Here is a 20,381-nt window from a genome sequence, read left to right as displayed (position 1 = left end):
TAAAAATACAAAAAATTAGCTGGGCGTGTGGTGCGTGCCTGTAGTCCCAGCTACTTGGGAGGCTGAGGCAGGAGAATTGCTTGAACCCAGGAGGCGGAGGTTGCAGTGAGCCGAGATGGCACCGTTGCACTCCAGCCTGGGTGACAGAGCAAGACTCTGTCTTGAGAAAAAAAAAAAAATGCCGTGATAGGAACTTTGAAAGTCATTTGGTATATAACCAGTATACCAAAGCTTTTTAACATACATTAGAGCTTCCTAAATTGAAAAGTGAAGTCAGAGCTGTGTTTTAGAGGATGAAGCTGGTACATTAGACCTGATGAATTGAAAGGGGTGAGAGATCAGAAGCAGAGAGAGCCATCAGGAGGATAGATGTTGCCACTGTCTAAGTGAGCGGAGAGGATGACCGGCCTTAGCGTAGGCAGTGGGAAAAGGAAGTGTTCTGAGAGTAGATGCCAGAGATACTGGAGGTGAAGGTAATGGGACCTGGGAATTGTATAGAAGAAGCATGTCTGTCAAAGGTGGTGAAATTTCATTACTGACACATTTTTGAGGGAGGTCCTGTAGGAAAGGATGACATCGGGAGCACAGGTGGAAGCAAGGTTACCTCTAGTAAGAAGGGATGGATGGAAACTTCTTTCTCTGCAAGGGTAGTTAAATATTCAGGGGCATTTTGAGAGGAGAGGAGGTTGGCAAGCTCCTGGAATAGAGTGTAGAGCTTGGAGTCTGGAGAAAAAGTGAAGAGCACTGTTAACGTGCATGGTTGAATAAGGGATTGATGAGAGATGAATGAAAGAAAAATTGAGCAGTAGTTAAGGCATCCATCTAGTGTGGGCAGCATGGCTTTGTTGTGGAAGGTTCCTGAATTATACAGAGTCCCTTTTTTTCCTTCCAAAATGAATGGGAAAAAAATGGCCATCACTTTGCCTTCTATGAGCTGCCACTCTAAGGTGGTGTACAAAGAAAAGCTAAAGGCTTTATCTGGATTCCAGCTTTTAGAAATAGAAAGAACTTCAGGAATTGTAGTAGTGATCTTTTTTTTTTTAATGACTGAAGGTTAATGGTTACTTTTATATTTAGATATGCCCATACTGATATTAAGTTTGTTTTTTTAAAAAATTCTCCTTTTCCTCCTATTTTGTTGTTGTTGGTTGATAGTGTTAGTTTGTCATCAAAGATCATATGCTGATGGAAAGCTGTTGAATGATTTTGGAAAAGCTGTGTTCCCTCCAGATAGGTTCTTGCCATGTTCTTCCCACATTAGGTGCTGTACCCCAGACCCCAAGGGATCTTACCCTGGGGAAGGATAGTTTCTGCTGAAACTGACACTTATTGGCAGCCAAGAGTGGTGTTGAAATACAGACTTACCAAGAAAAGCCATCACTGGAAATTGCCAGCTCCTTTTACATCAGCCAACAAATGGCTATTTGTTAGAGATTAGCTACATTAAAGCATTAATAACCTGTCCTAGTTTGAACCGGCCTCTTAAGGAGAATTGCTAGTTCATTTGGCATGTGCATAATGTTAGGGGGTTTGTTTATTGTTAACAAAGTAAGATTTACTTAAATGTATTTTGTAAGAGCTTGGTAATGATTACTGAGATGATTATATTATGGATTTTTAGATTTTGTGCATTTTCCATCATCTCTTTTTGCTGCCTGGGTGCCTTTTAGTATCTTCTCCATGAGTTCTGCCTTTCCCTCATCTCCTTTGAAACGACTCATATAGCATATCTCCAGGTGGCCAACTTTGATTAATCTAACATAACATATTATTCCTTCATTCCTTTATTCTGACCCTTCGGCACCTTGAGTTCTCAACTCTGTCCCTTTATGGGCAGCATGATACAGAAAGCTTCAGGGTCTCCTATCCCCAAGGTAAACTAGAAAGAGCATAGCCTTTTAGAAACAGCCAAACCTGGGTTCAGATCTAGGCTCTGTCACTCAGAGGGTATATACCTTCCCTGAGTCCAATGGTCTTATCTAGAATATGATGAGAATAATGTCTGTCCATAGAACTGTTGTGGGGATTAAATGAGATAAGGAAGATAGAGCACCTAGCATAGTAAGTGCTCAGTAAATCATTGTTTCCTCCCCAGACCATATATTAAACATTAATTTTGCTTAGACACATAGGTTTGTCTCAGCCCCTCAAAAGGACTTTGAAAACTTGGAAACCATCTGGGATTCATCAAATGCTATGAATCAGTGAAGGTGCAGTTAAAACTGAGCTGTTGAATGTTTACATACTTCCTAAAACACAAGGAAGCAGTAGAGCATAGGAATTGGGAGTATGAGCTTTGGCAACAGGAATCTGCATTCAGATGTAGCTCAGCTACTTACTAGCTATGTGGTCTTGGGCAAGTTATTTGGTCCCTCTGACCCTTATAGGATTGTTATAAAGATCAGATGAGACCAGATATGTTGAAGTGTTCAGCATAGTGAGAGCTCAATAAATGCTGATATTATAGCAGCAGCAGTAGCAGATTTTACTTCCTGAAGCCCCCTTTCAATGACCGAGAGTCCTTTCTTGGACTATTAGGACCAGGTCCAACTATCTCAGTTTGTTTTTTTACCTCGTGCTCTTTGATATTATATATCTGCAATAGAACTGGATTTTCTAGGCTGTAAATTTGTTTTTTTTTTAAGGATTTAGACCTTTTTTCCAGTATTAAGAGAAAATTTTCTTAGCAGCTAAGTTAGGATGACCATTGAATCTCAGTCTTTTTGGGGGCAATCCCTGAGTTGTAAGACACATAATGAAACCTTTTTTTCTATCTTGTTTCAGTTATTTAATACTATAGGTACACTATACTTTAACAGTTTATTCCATCTGTCTTTTTTTTGAGATGGAGTCTCACTCTTGTCACCCAGGTTGGAGTGCAATGGCATGAACTTGGCTCACTGCAACCTCTGCTCCTGGGTTCAAGCAATGCTCCTGCCTCAGCCTCCCGAGTAGCTGGGATTACAGGCACCTGCCACCATGCTCGGCTAATTTTTGTATTTTTAGTAGAGATGGGGTTTCACCATGTTGGCCAGGCTAGTCTCGAACTCCTGACCTCAGGTGATCCACCCACCTCAGCCTCCCAAAGTGTTGGGATTACAGGCGTGAGCCAGTGCACCCGGCTTCTATTCCATCTCTTTTATTAAGGCACAGATTATCTGATTAGCTATTATGACATAATTTGATCATCTTTTGAAATTCACATAATCTGTTCATTTATTCAACAAGTATTTATTGATTTCCTATGTGTCAAGTACTTTTCAAGGGCCTGTGGATATAGCAGTGATCAACACTGACAAGGGCTCTGCCCCCTTGAAGTTTTCATTCTATTGGACAAATACAGACAGAAAACACATACACATATAAGTAGTTTCAGATCAGTGCACTGTGAATAAAATGTGACTTCATTTCAGGGAGAGGCCAGCTTTAATTTGAGCTAATTCTTAATGAGAGGAGGAGCCAACTGTTAGAATCCTACTGTTATATTAATTAATTGCCTAAAATGTTGACTGCTGAAAATGTTGATTTCTTGGTGAATTTTTCCTTTTGCACTTGGAACCTCTCATTTAGACAAGGTAGACATGGCTGATTTAGCAATGAGATATTAGTCTTTGTTGTCCAGTCTTTTTTCCACTGTTTTACTTTGATAATAAAATTAATATTTTAAAAGCTTTGTATTATTAAAATTGCATACACTTGATGTAAAAATATTAGAAAAGATAGACAAATGAAATGAAGAACTACCCTACCAAAATTCCACTGTCCAGGTTAGGAGTTGGCAGATTATGCCCTGCAGACCAAATCTAGCCCATCACCTGTTTTTTTTGTTTTGTGTTTTGTAAAATTTTTATTGAAGTCTAGCCTGTAGTAAAGGGCATAATTCCAGAGTGTACCACGTGATGAATGTTTACAAATGAATACACCTCCAAGGTCAATACACAGAATGTTGCCAGTACTCCAGAAGCCTCCCTCCTGCCCCCCTGCTATCACTATTCACTCCCAAAAGGAACCATTATTTTGAGTCCTATCACCATAGCTTGATTTTATTTTAGAAATTCATACAAATAGAACCATAGAACAATAACATTTACTCTTTTTTAGGTCTGGCTTTTTTTTGTTCGACAGCAAAAGATTCATTCATATGGTTGCGTGTGGCAGTAGTTTGTGTTTACTATGCGAATACCCCAGAATTTATTCCTTGTGCATTTGATGTATCTTTGCATTGTTTCAATTTGGGGACCTGATGAATAAAGTTGTTATGAATATTCTTATAGATGTCTTTTAGTGGACATTTCCATTGTACTTACTTCTGTTGGACATGTACCCAGGGCTAGGTGATAAAGTGCAGTATAGCCAAACAGGTTTTTGGTGTGGATGTACTATTTTACATTTCCTTCCACATTATATGAGAGTTTTAGTTCTTCCGCATTTTTGACAGAACTTGGTACTTGCCAGGTTTTTTTAAAAATCAGGTTAATTGATGTACAATTAACAATAAACAATAAAATCAACCCTTTTTAGATGTATAATTCTGTGAATTTAGACAAATGCATACAGTTGTGTAACTATCACCAGAAATCAAGATATAGACAGACTGTTTCCATTACCCCAGAAAGTATCCTCATGTCCCTCTATAGTCAGCCCCCTCAGGCCCTTTCAGCCACTAGTTTGATTTCTCTCTCTGTAGTTTTGCTTTCCTTAGGAAGTCATACACATGAAATGATACAGTATGTAGCTTTTTGAGCCTCCTTCTTTCACTGAAATTTATTCATGTTGTTGCATGGATCATCAAGTATTTTATTCTTTTTTGCTGCTGAATGGTTACCCCTTCACCAGTTGATGCACATTTGGGTTTTTTCCAGCTTTTGGCAATTACGAATAAGGCCACTATAAGCATTCACATACAGGTTTTTGTGTGGACATAAGTTTTCATTTTTCTTTGGTAAATACCTAGGAATAGGATTGCTAGTTCATATAGTATGTGTATGTTTAGCTTTATGTGAAACTTCCAGACTGTTTTCTGAAAGTGGCTGTATCATTTTTCAGTCTTTCTGGTATTATGTTGTCCTTTCATTTGTTTCACATCCTCACTAACACTGGGTATTGTCTTTTTTTTTTTTTTTTTTAATTGCAGCCATTTGTTCTAGTAGGTATGTGGCACTCATCATGATTTTAATGTGAATTTTCCGATGATTAATTGAAGTGAAGCACTGTTTCATGTGTTTCTTGGCCATTTGGAAATCTTCTTTTATATAATGCCTACATGTGTCATTTGCTCATTTTTATATTGGATTGTCTAACCTTTTCTAGTTGAGCAGTAGGAGTTCTTTTTTTTTCTTTTCCTGTAATCCACTGTACCTTAGAAAGGAGTTCTTCATATAGTCTGGATACAAGTTGTTTGTCAGAGATATATGAGTTGCAAATATCTTCTCCTCCCTCTGTCTGCCACCTGTTTAAAATAATTTTATTGGAACACAGCCAACATTTGTTTATATATTATCTATGGCTGCTTTTGCACTACAAGGGCAGAATTGGGTAGTTGTGATAGAGACCTACTGACCTGCAAAGCCTAAAATATTTAGTGTCTGATCCGTTACAGAAAGTTTGTTAACCCTTGATCTGGATAACCATATTCATTTTCTATTACTGCATAACAAATTGCCACAAATTTAGTAGCTTAAAACAATGCCCACATTTATTAGCCTACAGTTTCCATGGATAAGTAGGCTGAGGACAGCTTAGCTGGGTCCTCTGCATAGAGTCACACAAGGCTACAGTCAAGGTGTCGGTCGGCCAGGGCTGGGCTCTCATCTGGAGGCTTCACTGGGGAAGGATCCATGTCCAAGTTCATTCAGGTTGCTGGCAGAATTCATTTCCCTGTGGCCTTGGGAATGACAGCTTTCCTCTTTTACTGGCTATAGGCCAGAGCTGGCCCTCAGCTCTTAACGGCCAGTTCCCTGCCACGTGGCCCTCTCCATAGGAAGTCCACAACATAGCAGTGAGCTCATTCAGAGCCAGCAGGAGAGCAAGAGTGAGTCTGCTAGCAAGGTGGAATCATTTAATGTAACAAAATGACAAGAGTGACATCTCATTATCTTTGCCATATTCTGTTATCTAGAAGCAAGTCACAGGTTCTGCTCACACTGGAAGGAAGGGGATGTACACCAGGAGGGTCACCTTAGAGTCTGTCACAGTTACTATTAGAAATATATTGGTGTCTTAAGTTTACAGATGTTTTTCTATATTTATATAGTTGAATTCTGTTTTTAAGCAAAAATGGCATCATACAGTTTCTTTTGTAACTGGCTTATATAATAATATCATGAATAATATAACATGAACATTTTTTTCATGTCAGTAAATCCAGATCCATATCATTTCTTATTGTGGCTTGTATCATACCTCACTATTTGAATATACCATAATTTATTTAATCAATTCCGTCTTGTTAAATATCAGGATTGCTTGTGATTTATGTCACTATGGCTTGTGATTTATGCCATAGAAATATATGTGAGTGCCCATTTCCCCACACTGCCTCAGTGCTGGTTGTAATTCTGTTGCAGTCAGTGGCTCTTGACAAAAATGTATATATGAAACTGAACACCTCCTTTTCTCCTTCCTTCTCCTGTGTATCTGTTTTAGATAAGAAGGCTGACTGCACAATCACAATGGCTGACTCAGACTTCCTGGCTTTAATGACTGGTAAAATGAATCCTCAGTCGGTAAGTATGATGGAGCTTATATCCTGCTAGTAGGTAGGTCTTTCAGCCCTTTCTACTCCATCTCCTGACTCAGACTCTAAAGGGCAAAGTGGTCAGACTCACAAAACTCAGTGTTCCCCAAACAGTTGACAAACATCTGTGGAGTAAGCTATGTGCCAGACACTGTCTTGTGTGCTGGAAGTACCCAGAAGAATAAGAAATAGTTCCCACGCTCAGGGCATCCACAGATCTGTAAAAGAGTCAGTGCAGCCAGAGATCCAAGGTGCCACACCTGGCTTGTGGTCAGGGGATGATGAAGGCAGGAGCAGCCATATCTCTCTGGGCCATCAGGGAGAGCCCCACAGAGGAAGCAGCTCTTGAGCTTAGTACCCAGGCGGAAAGTAGGAGTGTTCCAGGAGGAGGGAGGGGTGGCACGAACAAAGGCCTGACCTTTTACATTCCATTTATTTGCCCATGCTCTTCTTTTTGCCTGACCTGTCCTTACCTGACAAATGACTTGTCTTTCAAAATTAGCTCAGATGTTATCTCCATGGTCCTCTTTCCAAGTTGCTGGGGAGCTGTAACCAGTCCCTCTCCTGAGCCACGTACTGGACTGCCAGCTTAGTGCCTGTTGTGTTATGTTAGTCATAATATGCCTCTCCCTCTTCCCTGTTAGGCTGTGAGTGTCTCATAGCATCAAAGCACGTCTTATTTGTCTTTATGTTTCCAGAATTTAGCACAGTATCTGATGTTTTTAGGTATTCTGTAAACAACTGTTGGACTAAATTGCATTTGTCTAAAGTATGTTTATGCCTTGTATAGATTTTCCTAGTCCCCAAATTGTCAAGGGTCCTCTTAGACTCTTCAGCTGCAGTGTTGAATGGACTTGATATAGTGAGCTTTCTACCAACTTGATATACTGAGCTTTCCATTAATAAAAAAGAAACTAAGATGTTTCTTTCCAATATAACTTATTTTTTTCTGTTGTCTCAGTCTGGTTTGTTTTAGGTCTTATTCCTGTGGTTCTCTGGTAATTTGCAAGATTGGATAAAACATCTAAATCTCACTCCCACTTGCTTTTTTAAAATGCTTTTTCTAAGTAACCAAGCACATTTTAGTTGATGCCATGACAAGTGAGAGATTTGCATCTGTGATGTTTCAGCTGAATACACACCATTGGCACTGACATTTCCACTGAGCCCACTCCAGAAATCTGGACAGAACAGAGGCCACCAGTATAGGAGCTGGCTGTCATCCTCCTTCCCACCCACTGCACATGCCATGCACAGCTTTGGCAGGCTGTTCAGACTTCACACATCAGCTGCCTTCATTCTTTCAATTTATCTTTGTACTGCCCATTTCGGGGGCAAGGTGTCAGCTTATTTTCCTTCAGCACCTGTTAACACCCAAAGGAATTAAAGATAAAAATAGCAGACCTTTTATTAATATGCTAATGGACTTCCCTTATGCTCAGAGGATTTCCAGAGGATTTGACTGGAAATCGTTAAATGCATTGGAAATTCTAATTTCGGTGTTTGGCTCCAGCAGCAAGCGTACATGAAGAACACCTAGGGGCCAGATTAAAATCATCTTTATGTATGGACTCTCTAGAGGGTGAAGATTCATGTTTTCTTTATTGTTAGTAAATAAAAACTGATTTTCTTTGTTAACTTACAAAGGGGAAAGGTGGCGAGTTTCTCCTGTACTACTGGTCCATATTTTTAAATGATGTTTATTCAATATATTGTGTTCTGAGACACCTGACCTTTAAGGCATCAGACAGAAGGCTTTGTGCCATATAGAAAGGAAATATTTAGTTTGTCCAGACAGAGGAAGGGGGAAAAAAAGGAATTAATCACCCTTACCAGGAGGTACAGAAAAAAACAGAGCTCCTTACATTCCCATGGATGATGTAGAAGAGCTCCTAGCTTCTTAATGTACTGTTAAAAACCTAGGACTACCAGAAACTTTTTTTAAAAATCTAGCCCTTCCTTATTTTAAGCATTCGGTTAAAATACTGAGATCATGGCAGGGAAATTATGCTATGTTCCCAATTTTGCTGTTTCTCTTAAGTTTTCCTGGGATTTTGTTACATGGTAAATTTAGCAAACATCATGTGATCTAATCCCAGGCAGTTGTTAAATGGAACAAATTGTGGCTCTGCACTTCAGATTGGTTTGATTCTTCTTATTGAGCCAAAGAGTAACACAAGCACCTCATTCTCAGCAGGCTCTGTGCCCTCTGTAGGGATAAGTCCTTTATCATTGGTGGCATTTCATCCACATGCATGTTGGATTGAATCTCAAGAGTTTCTGTGTTTTTTGTGTATGCTTTTTCTCTCAGCAGGCTGCTAAAAATTTCAGTTCCTATTTCCCACCTACATGGAATATTTTAAAACAGAATCAGTGTAGTATGAACCCACTTTGAGGAGGACAGGTGAAAACGGCTCAATTTCTATGAGAAATTTGGGAAAGCTGCCCCTTTCTGCTGCTCTGAGAAAAGCGTGGCCTTTACAAATTCTTCCTTTTGAAGAATCTGGTTCCAAATCTATTCCAGAAAGCCAAGTTTCATATTTTAGAGAAAGTCATGTGACCTGGATAAATAAATGATCTCAGGGCTAGATAGTGTAGAAACATCAGCAATCTTAAAAAAACACCGAGTAATGAATTTTCTTTCTTTTTCACAGGCCTTCTTTCAAGGCAAATTGAAAATCACTGGCAACATGGGTCTGGCTATGAAGTTACAAAATCTTCAGCTTCAGCCAGGCAACGCTAAGCTCTGAAGAACTCTCTTTGGCTACTTTTGAAAATCAAGATGAGATATATAGATATATATCCATACATTTTATTGTCAGAATTTAGACTGAAACTACACATTGGCAAATAGTGTGGGATAGATTTGTTTCTTAATGGGTGTGACCAATCCTGTTTTTCCTATGCTCTGGGTGAATAGAGCCTGATGGTATACTACTGCTTTGCGGAATTGCATACAACTGTGCATTACAAAGTTAATATGGTAATTATGGTCTGGGGTAAAATTGAGTTTCAGAATAAAATTAGGAACAGTAAAATCCAAAGAACTATGTAAACAAAAAAGCTTTTGTTTTGCTTACAAAGTATATTTAAGGATTATTCTGCTGAAGATTCAATTTAAGAGTTTTCCTTGGGAGAACTAAGTAAGAAACACAATGCCAACAGCTGGCCAGTAATTAGTGTTGTGCACTTAATGTCATTAATCAATTTCTCAATAGTTCTTAAAATTAGTGAGATTAAAAAAAAATCTAAAAATTTTGCATTTCATGCTATCAGAAACAGTATTTTCTTCCCAAATCAAAATAAAAGAAATATGATCAGAGCTTGAACACAGGCTTATTTTTAAAATAAAAATATTTTTAAAATGGGTTTCCTTCTTGAAAAATCAGTGTATTAGTCATAAAACACCATCATTAAGAATAATTGAACAATAAAGTTTGCTTTCAGATGCACAGTTTTCAAATTATAATCTCATTTCAATTTATAAAGTTCTCAGTCCTTTGTTATAATTTTCCTTTTTCATGTAAGTTTAATTATCTGCATTTATCTTTTTTCCTAGTTTTTCTAATACTAATGTTATTTCTTAAAATTCAGTGAGATATGGGATAAAATAATGCTTTGAGAAGAATGTTTAATAGAAAATTAAAATAACTTTTTCTGTCCTCTCTTGTTTTTACTGTGTATGTTCTTCTTGCTCAGGGCTCTCTAGATAATGCAGAATAAAGAGAAGCATTGAGGGATTTATAAACTGAATGTTATCTGGACATAATCACTAGTTTTTGATTGGGGAGGCAGTGAGGTACAATAGAAAGAGCACTTGACTGGGAGCCAAGAGACTTGCTTCTCTTAGGCAGATAACTGCCTGCCTGGACCTGTTTGCTAAACTATTAGGAGATTTAAGTAGATGATCCCAAAGGTCCCTTCTCAGAATTCTGTGAGTTTCCTCAGAGCCCAGTAGAATGGTTTGGGAATTATCCAGGCCCCGCCTTTCTGTTGTTAACTCATTACTTCACCCAAAGGTGGTCAGAGGTAGAAAACCAGCTGGTTTCATTTGTTTAGGTGTTTGGAGCCCTTGCTGATATAGTCAGGACTGTGGATCAGATCTCCTAAGACCATTTAGCTTTGCATGTTCTGTGACCAGCAGAACAGCATTTGGTGATAGGGCAAGAGGATACATTAAGCCAACAGAAGTTGATCCCAAGTTCCATAAAATGAATTCAGAACACAGACCTACTTCCTAATCATAGTAGCTTCTTACTCTGAGAAGAAAAAGACTTCAAGAAAAGAGTTTCAACAAAATGTCTGATTTCTCTGTAGTTTGGATTCGCTGCATCATTCTGTCCTCACTTGTCCCACATAACAAGAGATACCTGAAATAGGCTTTAGGATGAACCTCAGAAACTAAAAGGAAAAACAAAAACTGGTTCTTAAGGTAAGGAATATGTTCATATATGATGTAATTTGTGTGCATGATAGAAAAGTACTTAGTGATAAAATAGTTTGATTTTTTCCCCCTTCTGGTATTACAGTTTGGAGGAAGGAGATTAAGTTTTAATTTGAGTTAAAACTGCCATTACTAGTTGTGCTAGTTGAAGAGATCAAGTCTCAGTTGCCTGATTGATAAAGTGGAGATACTAATATTGGCTTCCTAGGATTATGAGAAGCTAGACAGATAACATGTAAAGTACCTACAGCAGTTGCTAGTTTAGGGTAGTCGTTCAGTAAATGTGAGTTCCCTTGCTCTTCTCACCATTAGCAGCACCACTTGCTCCTGTGATATGTGATAATGATGTTTGTAGTGTTATGTCCCACTTTTGGAGTCTCGTTTGTTCATTTAACGAGTATTTATTGAGTGCCTACCATATACAGAGTACTATATAGAAGGCGTAATCTCACTGGAGATACTAGTCAGCTCTTTTTCTCAAGGTGCTTACATTCTAATGGGTGAGACAGTCAGTCAAAGAGACAATTATTATTGACTATGAAGTGCCCAGCAGGAAATGGTTAGGGTGCTCTGATAAGCAGTCATAGCGAGGGACCTTGATAAAGTAGTTAAAAGAGATGTCTTCGAGGAAGTAATTTTTAAGCTGAGATCTGAAGGTTAAGAAGGAGCAAACCATGCAAAGAACATTGCATGAAAGGGTGGAAACAGGCTTGATTTGTTCCAAAAATCGCAAGGGGGCCAGTGTGAGTGGAATAGTGAGCAGGAAGGATAGGCCCGAGATAAGATCGGATAGATACACAGAAGCTAGTTTTATTGGGATTTGTTCATTATGGTAAGGATTTTTTTGTATTTCATTCTTAGTGAAGTTAGGAGCTGTTGACAATATAGCTTTACTCATGTTTATTTCTTACTTAGGTTACATATTCATCTTGCCATCATATCCTAGGTCTGGAACCCAGACTAACGGAGTAGCCACTACCTGGAACATCATGACCATCATGGCAGATGAAGAGAAAAAGGTGAAGTGCATGTTGGCTCTTAAAGCTTCTGCCTGAAGTGATACATACCACTTTTGCTCCCATCTCCTTGACCAAAGAAAGTCACATGCCCCACCTTACTTCAGAAACCTAACATGTACCAGAAGGAGAAAGTAGAGTGGGAATATTTGTGAAGAGAACTGATGACCACCAGAAGGGCTGCAAATGGGAATGAAATAATTTAAACTATCGCTGTAGCTGGTGTGTGGAGAATGTACTGGTGGCAGAGGGCTGGAGAATGGCTGTCTGGGTGCAAGAAGATGGCGTCCTGGACTAGGGGGTCAGTAGTAGAGACAGATGTGGAAAAACAGGCAGAGGTAGAGCTGACAGAACTTGGTAACTGAATGTCAGGGGCAGGGCGGGGTGGGGGAGCGGGTGGCAAGAATGACTTCTAGTGACGGGCCGGCCAAATGGTGGATCGTGACTGGACTGGCAGTGACACAAGCAGGTTTCAGGGGCAGTAGTTAAAACAAGTTCTGCTTTTGAAATTTTAACTTGGAGATGCCTGAGAGATTTGCAAATAGAGATATTAAGGAGAGGGTTGGATTTGACGAGCTTAGAGGTGAGGTCAGCTTGGAGATACACATTTGGAAGTCATGAATATATGGTTTGAATTTAAAGCTACAGGAATGGATATTACCTGAGTTGGGGAAAAGGAAGGTTAGGGTATTCCTTGAGGAACTTCAGCTTTTTGAGGTCTGGTAGAGGAGGACAAGGGGCCAGAGAGGTAGAGGGAGAACTCCAAGAAGAGAGTATGGCCTAAATGGGAATGGTCAACTGTGTCACTTGATCTCAATAGAGAGGTCAAGTAGGATGATCTCTGAAAAGTGTCTACTGGGTTAAATTTGGTAACACGAAAGTCACTGGTGACCACTGCAAAATCGGTTTCAAAACAAAACAAAAAAAAAACAGTGGAGCAGTAGGGATAAAAGCTATATTGGAATTGGTTTCATAAAGTTTTACGAAAAATAGGAACAGAAGAGTTCCATTTGGTAGTGATATGCTCAGTTTCCAAGTGACAAATATAGAGCAAGCACATTAGCTAATACAGGTCTAAGCTAGGTCATCTTGCACATGCTGTTCTCTGTGCCTGCCCTTACCATTCTCCCCTCCCTACTCTTGCCCCCCACCACACAGTTCACTTGGCAAATTCTCTTCATCCTTCAAGACCTACTTAGGTACCTTCGCTTTCAGGAAGCTGTCCCCGTTTGTTACACAGTAGAGCTAATCATTCCTTCCTGGTCATTTGTTTCTGTCTCCCACCCAGTAGAGAGGTTCTTAAAGGAAAGGACTGCCTCTCATGCATCCATTTTGAGATCTCCAGCATAGTCTTGGCTTACTGTTGTTAAATGAATGAAGGCGATAGGCGAATAACAATTTATATTCAGAGGGAGCATTTCTGAGGATGAGAGCCTAGTCACAGAATTGCATTCTCCGTTACAAAGACTTTTTGTAGCCCTGATGATGAAAGAGAACGTTAAAAATTTTTCCCTTAGCCTAACTTTTCCTAATTTTTCTTTGAAAATATTTTCAGCTTGCCATAACAATCTTTCAACTTCAGACTGAAACAATTGGAAGTAGTAAGAAAAATCTGTTTATTAATGGTCTTTTATGTTTTTAAAAACAAAGTGGTGGCTCATGCCTGTAATCCCAGCACTTTGGGAGCCTGAGGTGGGCTGATCACATGAGGCCAGGAGTTCAAGACCAGCTTGGCCAACATGGTGAAACCCCATCTTTACTAAAAATTTAAAAATTAACTGGGCGTGGTGGTGCACGCCTGTAATCCCAGCTACTCGGGAGGCTGAGGCATGAGAATCTCTTGAGCCAGGAGATTGCTGCCACTGCACTCCAGCCTGGGTGACAGAGTGAGACCCTGTCTTAAATAAATAAATAAAAAGTTGCCTGGTGGGTTCTTCCTGCATTAAAATCGTTAGTCTTGTTGCTGTACTTTTTCAGATGAATTCACACTCTCAGATTTCTACAATTTTTGTTGGATGCGTAGAGGAAAAATAATGGAAAGCATTGCTAGCATGTCAAGTCCATGTAGAGGTGGGGGTATGACAAAGGAGTCACTGAGGAATTTCAGGTCAAAAAGTCCTGTCTCTGCCTCCTGGAAGCTAAGTTAGGGTAAGGCATTTAAGCCTCACCAGCATTTAGTTTTAGTTTCTGCCTCTGCAAAGGAGGGACACTGTTGAATTTTTTTTTTTTTTTACAGTCACTCTCATTAGACTGTATACATCTTGAATGCATACATTCAGAGATGTTACTCATCTCTGTTACTCATCTCTGTGTCTCTAGTATTAATGTAGTGTCCACCAGAGTAGCATCAATAACTGTTTCTCGGACAAATAAGGGTTAGAAAATGATCATTAATGCTATTTTTAAATTGTAAAATACTTTGTGAAAGGTTCAATCACATATAAATATAAGTTCCCTCTGTTTTCCCCATATATGTCATCTTAGAAAAAAAAATGAAATTAAATCGTACAATTAACAGCTTTATCTTCTGAAACTTTAGCAGTCTCAGAAAATAGTACATTTGGCTGGGCACAGTGGTTCACACCTGTAATCCCAGCACTTTGGGAGGCTGAGGCGGGCGGATCACCTGAGGTCAGGAGATCGAGTGCATCCTGGCTAACATCATGAAACCCCGTCTCTACTAAAAATACAACAAATTCACCAGGTGTGGTGGCACGTGCCTGTAGTCCCAGCTACTTGGGAGGCTGAGGCAGGAGAATCACTTGTACCTGGAAGGCGGAGGTTGCAGTGAGCCGAGATCGCGCCACTGCGCTCCAATTTGGGCAACAGAGCAAGATGCTGTTTGAAAAAAAGAAAGAAAGAAAGAAAGAAAATAGTACATTTAGAACAGCCTGGTATAATGGGAAAACTTTGGGGCCCAGCAGATGTGGGTTTTGTTTCTACCTTTGGCATTTACACAACTTTGGGACCACCTTGAGCTAATAATAAGGAAAGACTCTGAGACTTTCTCCCTCTGTGAAAAGGGACTCATAATGTCTGCCTCCTTGGTTGTTAGGAAGATGAGCAATTGCAGCTGTAATATGTCAAGCACATAGTAGGTACTGAGTAGATGCTGCAAAATGTTATTTAAGGAATTTTTTTAACATGAAGTTTATTCATTGGAACATTTTGTGATAATCTTTTTTTTTTTTTTTTTTTTTTTTGAGACGGAGTCTTGCTCTGTCACCCAGGCTGGAGTGCAGTGGTGCGATCACTGCTCACTGCAACCTCCGCCTCCCTGGTTCAAGCAATTCCCCTGCCTCAGCCTCCCAAGTAGCTGGGACTACAGGCATGCACCACCACACTCAGCTAATTTTTTGTATTTTTTTAGTAGAGATGGGGTTTCACCATGTTGGCCAGGATGTTCTCGATCTCCTGACCTTGTGATCCTCCCACCTTCTGCCTCCCCAAAGTGCTGGGATTACAGGCGTGAGCCACCGTGCCCGGCCCATGATAGTCTTTTGAGTTCACATAATCAGCTGGCTTCAGAATGAGGACAATTTGCTTTTATTAACTGTTTACATCCTTACGTTTTCCTCAAGAACCATTAAAATTTAATGGTCTCTATACTTAAGTGAATGGATATAGAATTATTTAGTTTGACTTTCAGAAGGTTTGCATTTTAGCCAAAGATTAAATTCTAGCTGCCCATGCCATGATTACTTTTTGAACAGAAAGAAGTCACTTGATGTTATTGACTAGGAAAAAAAATGGTAATCAGCCAGATTGTACCTCTGGGCAAATTACTCTGTGGGAGTAAGCTTGTTTAGAGACCACACTGATATGAATTAGGAATGTTGAGTATAGTGCTAAACAGCTAATGAGGGGCCTGAAAGATTTGTGAGCTATTAGGAACCACAGCCATATCTGGCCAAATTTTAGAGTTTTTCTCAATAGAGAGTTACAAAATCTTCTGGAACAATCTCGTATTATATCTATCTGGAGACTGCTGCGAACAAACAGCTCTTTAGTTCTTGGTAAGAACAAAGAATATTGGGCCAGATTTCTGGCCCTTAAGAAATGTGGAGTCTGATTCCATTTGGCTGGAAGTTTAATTTGGTATGGAATTTTAGCCAGACTTCTAGGGGAAATAATTTTTAAAAAATGTATCCAAAGCTTATTGCAAAAAGTCATGTGCATTTGGTCTATCTATTCTATTAATGGTCATTTAAATACTTTGTTAATATTCACAGTACTGTTTCCAGCAGCATGTAGTAAGTGCTTGACCTTTTTGTTTCTGAATTTATGGCCATAAACTTTTATGTAGAACTGGGGGAAACTGATTGTAGTCTGCTGTTTATTTAAATTGCAGGTAGTTGTGTAACCAATTACCAAACAGTGATGTTTTTTTCTCTCTCTGGAAGTTTTTGTGTGATTAACCTTTTAGAATATGGCACCTTCTGTTGTGTACAGAGCACTCTGTTCAAGATTAGACACTTTATTAGAACAGAAATAGAAAATAATTTGACATGAAGACACAGTAATATAGGAACAATTGACTACACAGGCTGAAAGAAGCCTTAAACTTGGCAAAGTGATACCCAAACACAGGGTGTGATATCAGTTCACGAATATTCGAGAGATGGAAAGACCAAAGAGGGAGAGGAATTATTTTGCTTAGTTATTAGAAGTAAGGGGAAGAAATATAGAAAGAGAAATTTCAGACTGAATACCATTGAATTTCCAGACAATAAAAATCGGTCATGAGTGGACTAGAAGCTCCAAACACAGAGATGTTTCTAGACCCACATGGCAAAAACAGGGCATTTCATTGTGGGAGATGTACCTTAATAGTGGCTGAAAGATCATCTGGACAGGAGAAAGTGGTATTTCATTGACAGCCGCTCTTGAGGATTTCTCCTTTTGCAGTTGATCAAAATCTTTTTTTTTCTATATGCTAGAAAGAAGACTTGAGATCTTTTTGCTTACTTGTTTATACCCTGACTGGTTCATAACTTAATTTGGAAGAAACATGACATACCTTTGGAAGAAACAGTCTTCAAAAGAAATGAGAATTCAAAAGCTCCAAGTTTTTGTAGTATGAAAGTAGTTTGAGTTTGTTTTTTGTCTTTTTTTCATCCATTTTTTTTTAGCTTAAAGTAACAGCTAGTTGGCTGGCTACAGTGTGGGAGACAACTCTCACTGGAGTTGGAACCTGAAGAGTGAGTTTGAATTCTGACTCAAGCACTCATTAGCTGGGTCACCTGAGCAAGTTGCATATCCTCCCTGAGCATCCCTTTTCCAAAATAATGGGGCAATAATACCATCATGCTTGCTGTGAGGATCAAGTGAAACAGTGTGTGGGAAAGTGTGCACCAGTTTTAGTTATTCATGTTTGTTTTATTTTCTATTGTTGCTGAAACAAATGATCACAAAGTAGTGATCATAAATTTATTATCTCACAGTTCTGTAGCCTAGAAGTCTGGTTGGGTTTGACTGGTTTCTTTGCTCTGGGTCTCACAAGGCTGAAGTCAAAGTATTGCTGCCCTGGGCTCCTATCTGGAGGCTCCAGGGGAGAAGGTGGCTCTGCTCCCACATTCATTCAGATGCTGGCAGAATTCCGTTTTATGCCACTGTAGGACTGAAGTCCCTGTACCCTTCCTGGCAGCCTACGGGTGTTTCACCTTCTAGAGGCTGCCTTATTCCCTAGCTTATGACCCTCTTCATCTTTAAAGCTAGTCAAGTCCTTTTGATGTTTCAAATCTCTCTGACCTCCTCTTCTGCTTCATCTCCTCTCTCTCCAGCTAGAGAAAGTTCTCTGTTTTTTAGGGCTCGCGTGATTAGGCCCACCAGGATAATCCAGAATAAACTCCCTATTTTGAAGTCCATAACCTTAGTTACATCTGCAAAGTCACTTTCATCATGTAACATATTCAAAGGTTTTAGGGATTAAGGTGTGGATATCTTTGGGGCGGGGGTGGGGGTATTCTGCCTATCACAGTGGTATTTTAGGGTGAGAGAGGAGAGCTTACAGAACATGAGATTCTTGCCCTGGAGGACTCACAATCCAGTGGGAGAAAGAGGAAAAACGGCAAGAAAGTTCCAATAATAAAGAGTCTATATGAGATGTTATAGGAGCCCAGGAGACTCCTTGTGTACTTGACTCGGACTGAAGATTTTTCATTATTCTCTTCTTGTTCCCTGAAGAGTCTTGCCTTTCATCAAGGTCCTTCAGATGGAATTCTTATACCCCAAACACTACCATGTGATTTGATTCCTTAAATGTCCAGAAAAATCAAGCTGCTGCCATAGCTATTTGGGACTCTACTGCTTAATAAGGTCTCAGCCCTCAGCTCAAAGTAGGAGGAATTATTTTCTTCTTTGATGATGAGGCATAACAAGAGCTTATTGTTCCTCATCTCCTGTTTCTCATCATCAAACCCCACTGAGAGCCTTCTTGTTCTTTACTCCTAGCTCTCTCTACCGTATCAATGTATGTCTTTCCTCCCTCCTCTTTGGAGTGTTCTTGTTTCTTATTGTTTTGAATTAGAAGGCACTTGCCCTGGGCAGTACAGAGGTTACTGTTTAATTCTTGCCACTTGTCATTTCTATTTTAATAATGTTTCCTGGCTATTTGGTCAGGTCTGGGTGATAGTTTTGTAGTAATAGCTACCACTTACTGAGCACTTACCATGTGCCAGGTACTATGTAAAGTTCTGTACGTGCATTTTCCAATTTAGACATACTGTGAAGTGTAGGTACTATTTTTATATTCATTTGAACCTAGCTAGGATTTGAACCCAGCTCCAAGCTTAAAGCTTGTACTTGACACTGTGTACTTCGGTAATATCAAACAGGAGCTGAAATTGAGGGGAAGCATGAAGGAACTGAAGCAGCACAAGTAGATTCAGGAAACCTCAATTTCAAACTCTGCCTTTACAATCCTTCTGAAAGAGGATTTGCTTCTAGAGCACCAAGGTTGCCTCCATTTTTCCACCAGAGACACTCAAAGTGATTCCTCCTGCAGCTTGTGTCTATAGTAGCAGCCAACCACAAAGCACACATGGGCATTGGCTCAGCATTCCACAGAAGAGCCTATTTCTCTGGGAGGTGGTAGGGACTGGGTGTGTGGTGTGCCGTGTAGCTGGCCCCTGAAACACCTTGGCCTTAGCAGTTATAAGTATAGAGAATATCTTCCCCACAGGGTTAGGATGATTAAGATATTTTAAAGATTTAGGATGGTGCCTGTCACTTATTAGGCACTCAATATGTGCTGGCTCTCATTGTCCTAAAAGATTTTTAGTTCATGAGTATTCAAGCTAGTAGAATCCTGTCCTTTTAGCTCTACTTGAATCTAGGCTCAATGTTCAGGAGAAGACACGAGATGCATCTCTGTTGGTCCAGGTCCAATGCTGTGAATCATACCAACTCTTGTAAGTTTGAGCTCTGAAAGGACTGGAATTTGAGGCCAAAGAAGGCAAAATATTTTCCCTCCCCATTCTTGCTAAGTTATTGAGTTATTGGTGTAATGGAAACAGACAGTCCTGGGTTCAAATCTAGGCTCTACATTTGCCTGCTCAAGTTACCTGCCTGTTAACATCATGGGAAGAACTTGGGCTGTGGTGAAGGGTAAACCTGGGGTCAAAACCCCAGCTCTGCCAGTGAATGGGCATTTTACTCAGTCAAGTATCCTTTCTGAGGCCATCTCTTTTCTATAAAGTGGGGCAGCAGCAGTACTTCCTTTGCAGAGTTGTGAAGCAGAGCATAATGCATGTGGTATAACCAGGCTGCCATGCGGGCAGCAGCCAGTGAAAGGTCTGGAGCTGCTTTACAGGGGCCATTCATTCATTCATTCATTCAGGTTAAGGTTGAGCAAGGGGTCCCACGTGTGACTTATGCATCCTTCTCCCTCTTCAGTGGGAGGGCAGCCAGGTGAGGCAGCTGTGGGTGCCCTGCCCACAGGCCAGAGCAGGTAAGGGGAAGAGGCTTGCTACACAGTGGAGGTGCCAAGTACCACCTAAGCCCAGTCCCGTTGCCTGTTCCACCGCCGAAGCCCCTGGCTCCAAACAGTGTTGCTTCAGCTGGTAGTAGTTAATGCTCCTTTACTTGGAAACATTTTCAGCTCCTGGGAGCAATATGGTGGCGCGAGGTCTCACTGTTCACCCGCCCTGTTTCTCTGTGACTGGGATCTGCATGCCCCCGACTC

At 40.1% G+C, this 20,381-nt stretch overlaps 2 protein-coding genes across 5 annotated transcripts in view; both read left to right on the top strand.

Annotated features, from left to right (window-relative positions):
- SCP2 (sterol carrier protein 2) overlaps positions 1–10,401 on the top strand; it is a 118,308-nt gene extending 107,907 nt beyond the window's left edge. Inside the window, 2 exon segments of one of the 3 annotated variants that reach the window (NM_001132644.1) lie at positions 6,646–6,725; positions 9,391–10,401. In NM_001132644.1, the coding sequence (NP_001126116.1) occupies positions 6,646–6,725; positions 9,391–9,486 (176 nt within the window). In that variant the 3' untranslated portion in view covers positions 9,487–10,401. 3 annotated transcript variants of the gene reach the window in all.
- Positions 10,402–10,532: 131 nt separating this feature from the next.
- The window catches only part of PODN (podocan), a 33,743-nt gene continuing 23,894 nt past the window's right edge, over positions 10,533–20,381 (top strand). The window contains exons 1-2 of one of the 2 annotated variants that reach the window (XM_054554532.2): positions 10,533–11,168; positions 12,127–12,199. In XM_054554532.2, the coding sequence (XP_054410507.1) occupies positions 12,186–12,199 (14 nt within the window). In that variant the 5' untranslated portion in view covers positions 10,533–11,168; positions 12,127–12,185. Of the gene's footprint in view, positions 11,169–12,095; positions 12,200–20,381 lie in introns of both variants that reach the window. The other variant, XM_054554528.2, reaches the window with a different exon arrangement.

This window comes from Pongo abelii, chromosome 1 (genome assembly GCF_028885655.2).
Source record: "Pongo abelii isolate AG06213 chromosome 1, NHGRI_mPonAbe1-v2.0_pri, whole genome shotgun sequence".
Lineage (NCBI taxonomy): Eukaryota > Metazoa > Chordata > Mammalia > Primates > Hominidae > Pongo > Pongo abelii.
The sequence above is the reverse complement of the archived record's forward strand: the minus strand, read 5'-3'. Positions and strand labels throughout refer to the sequence as shown.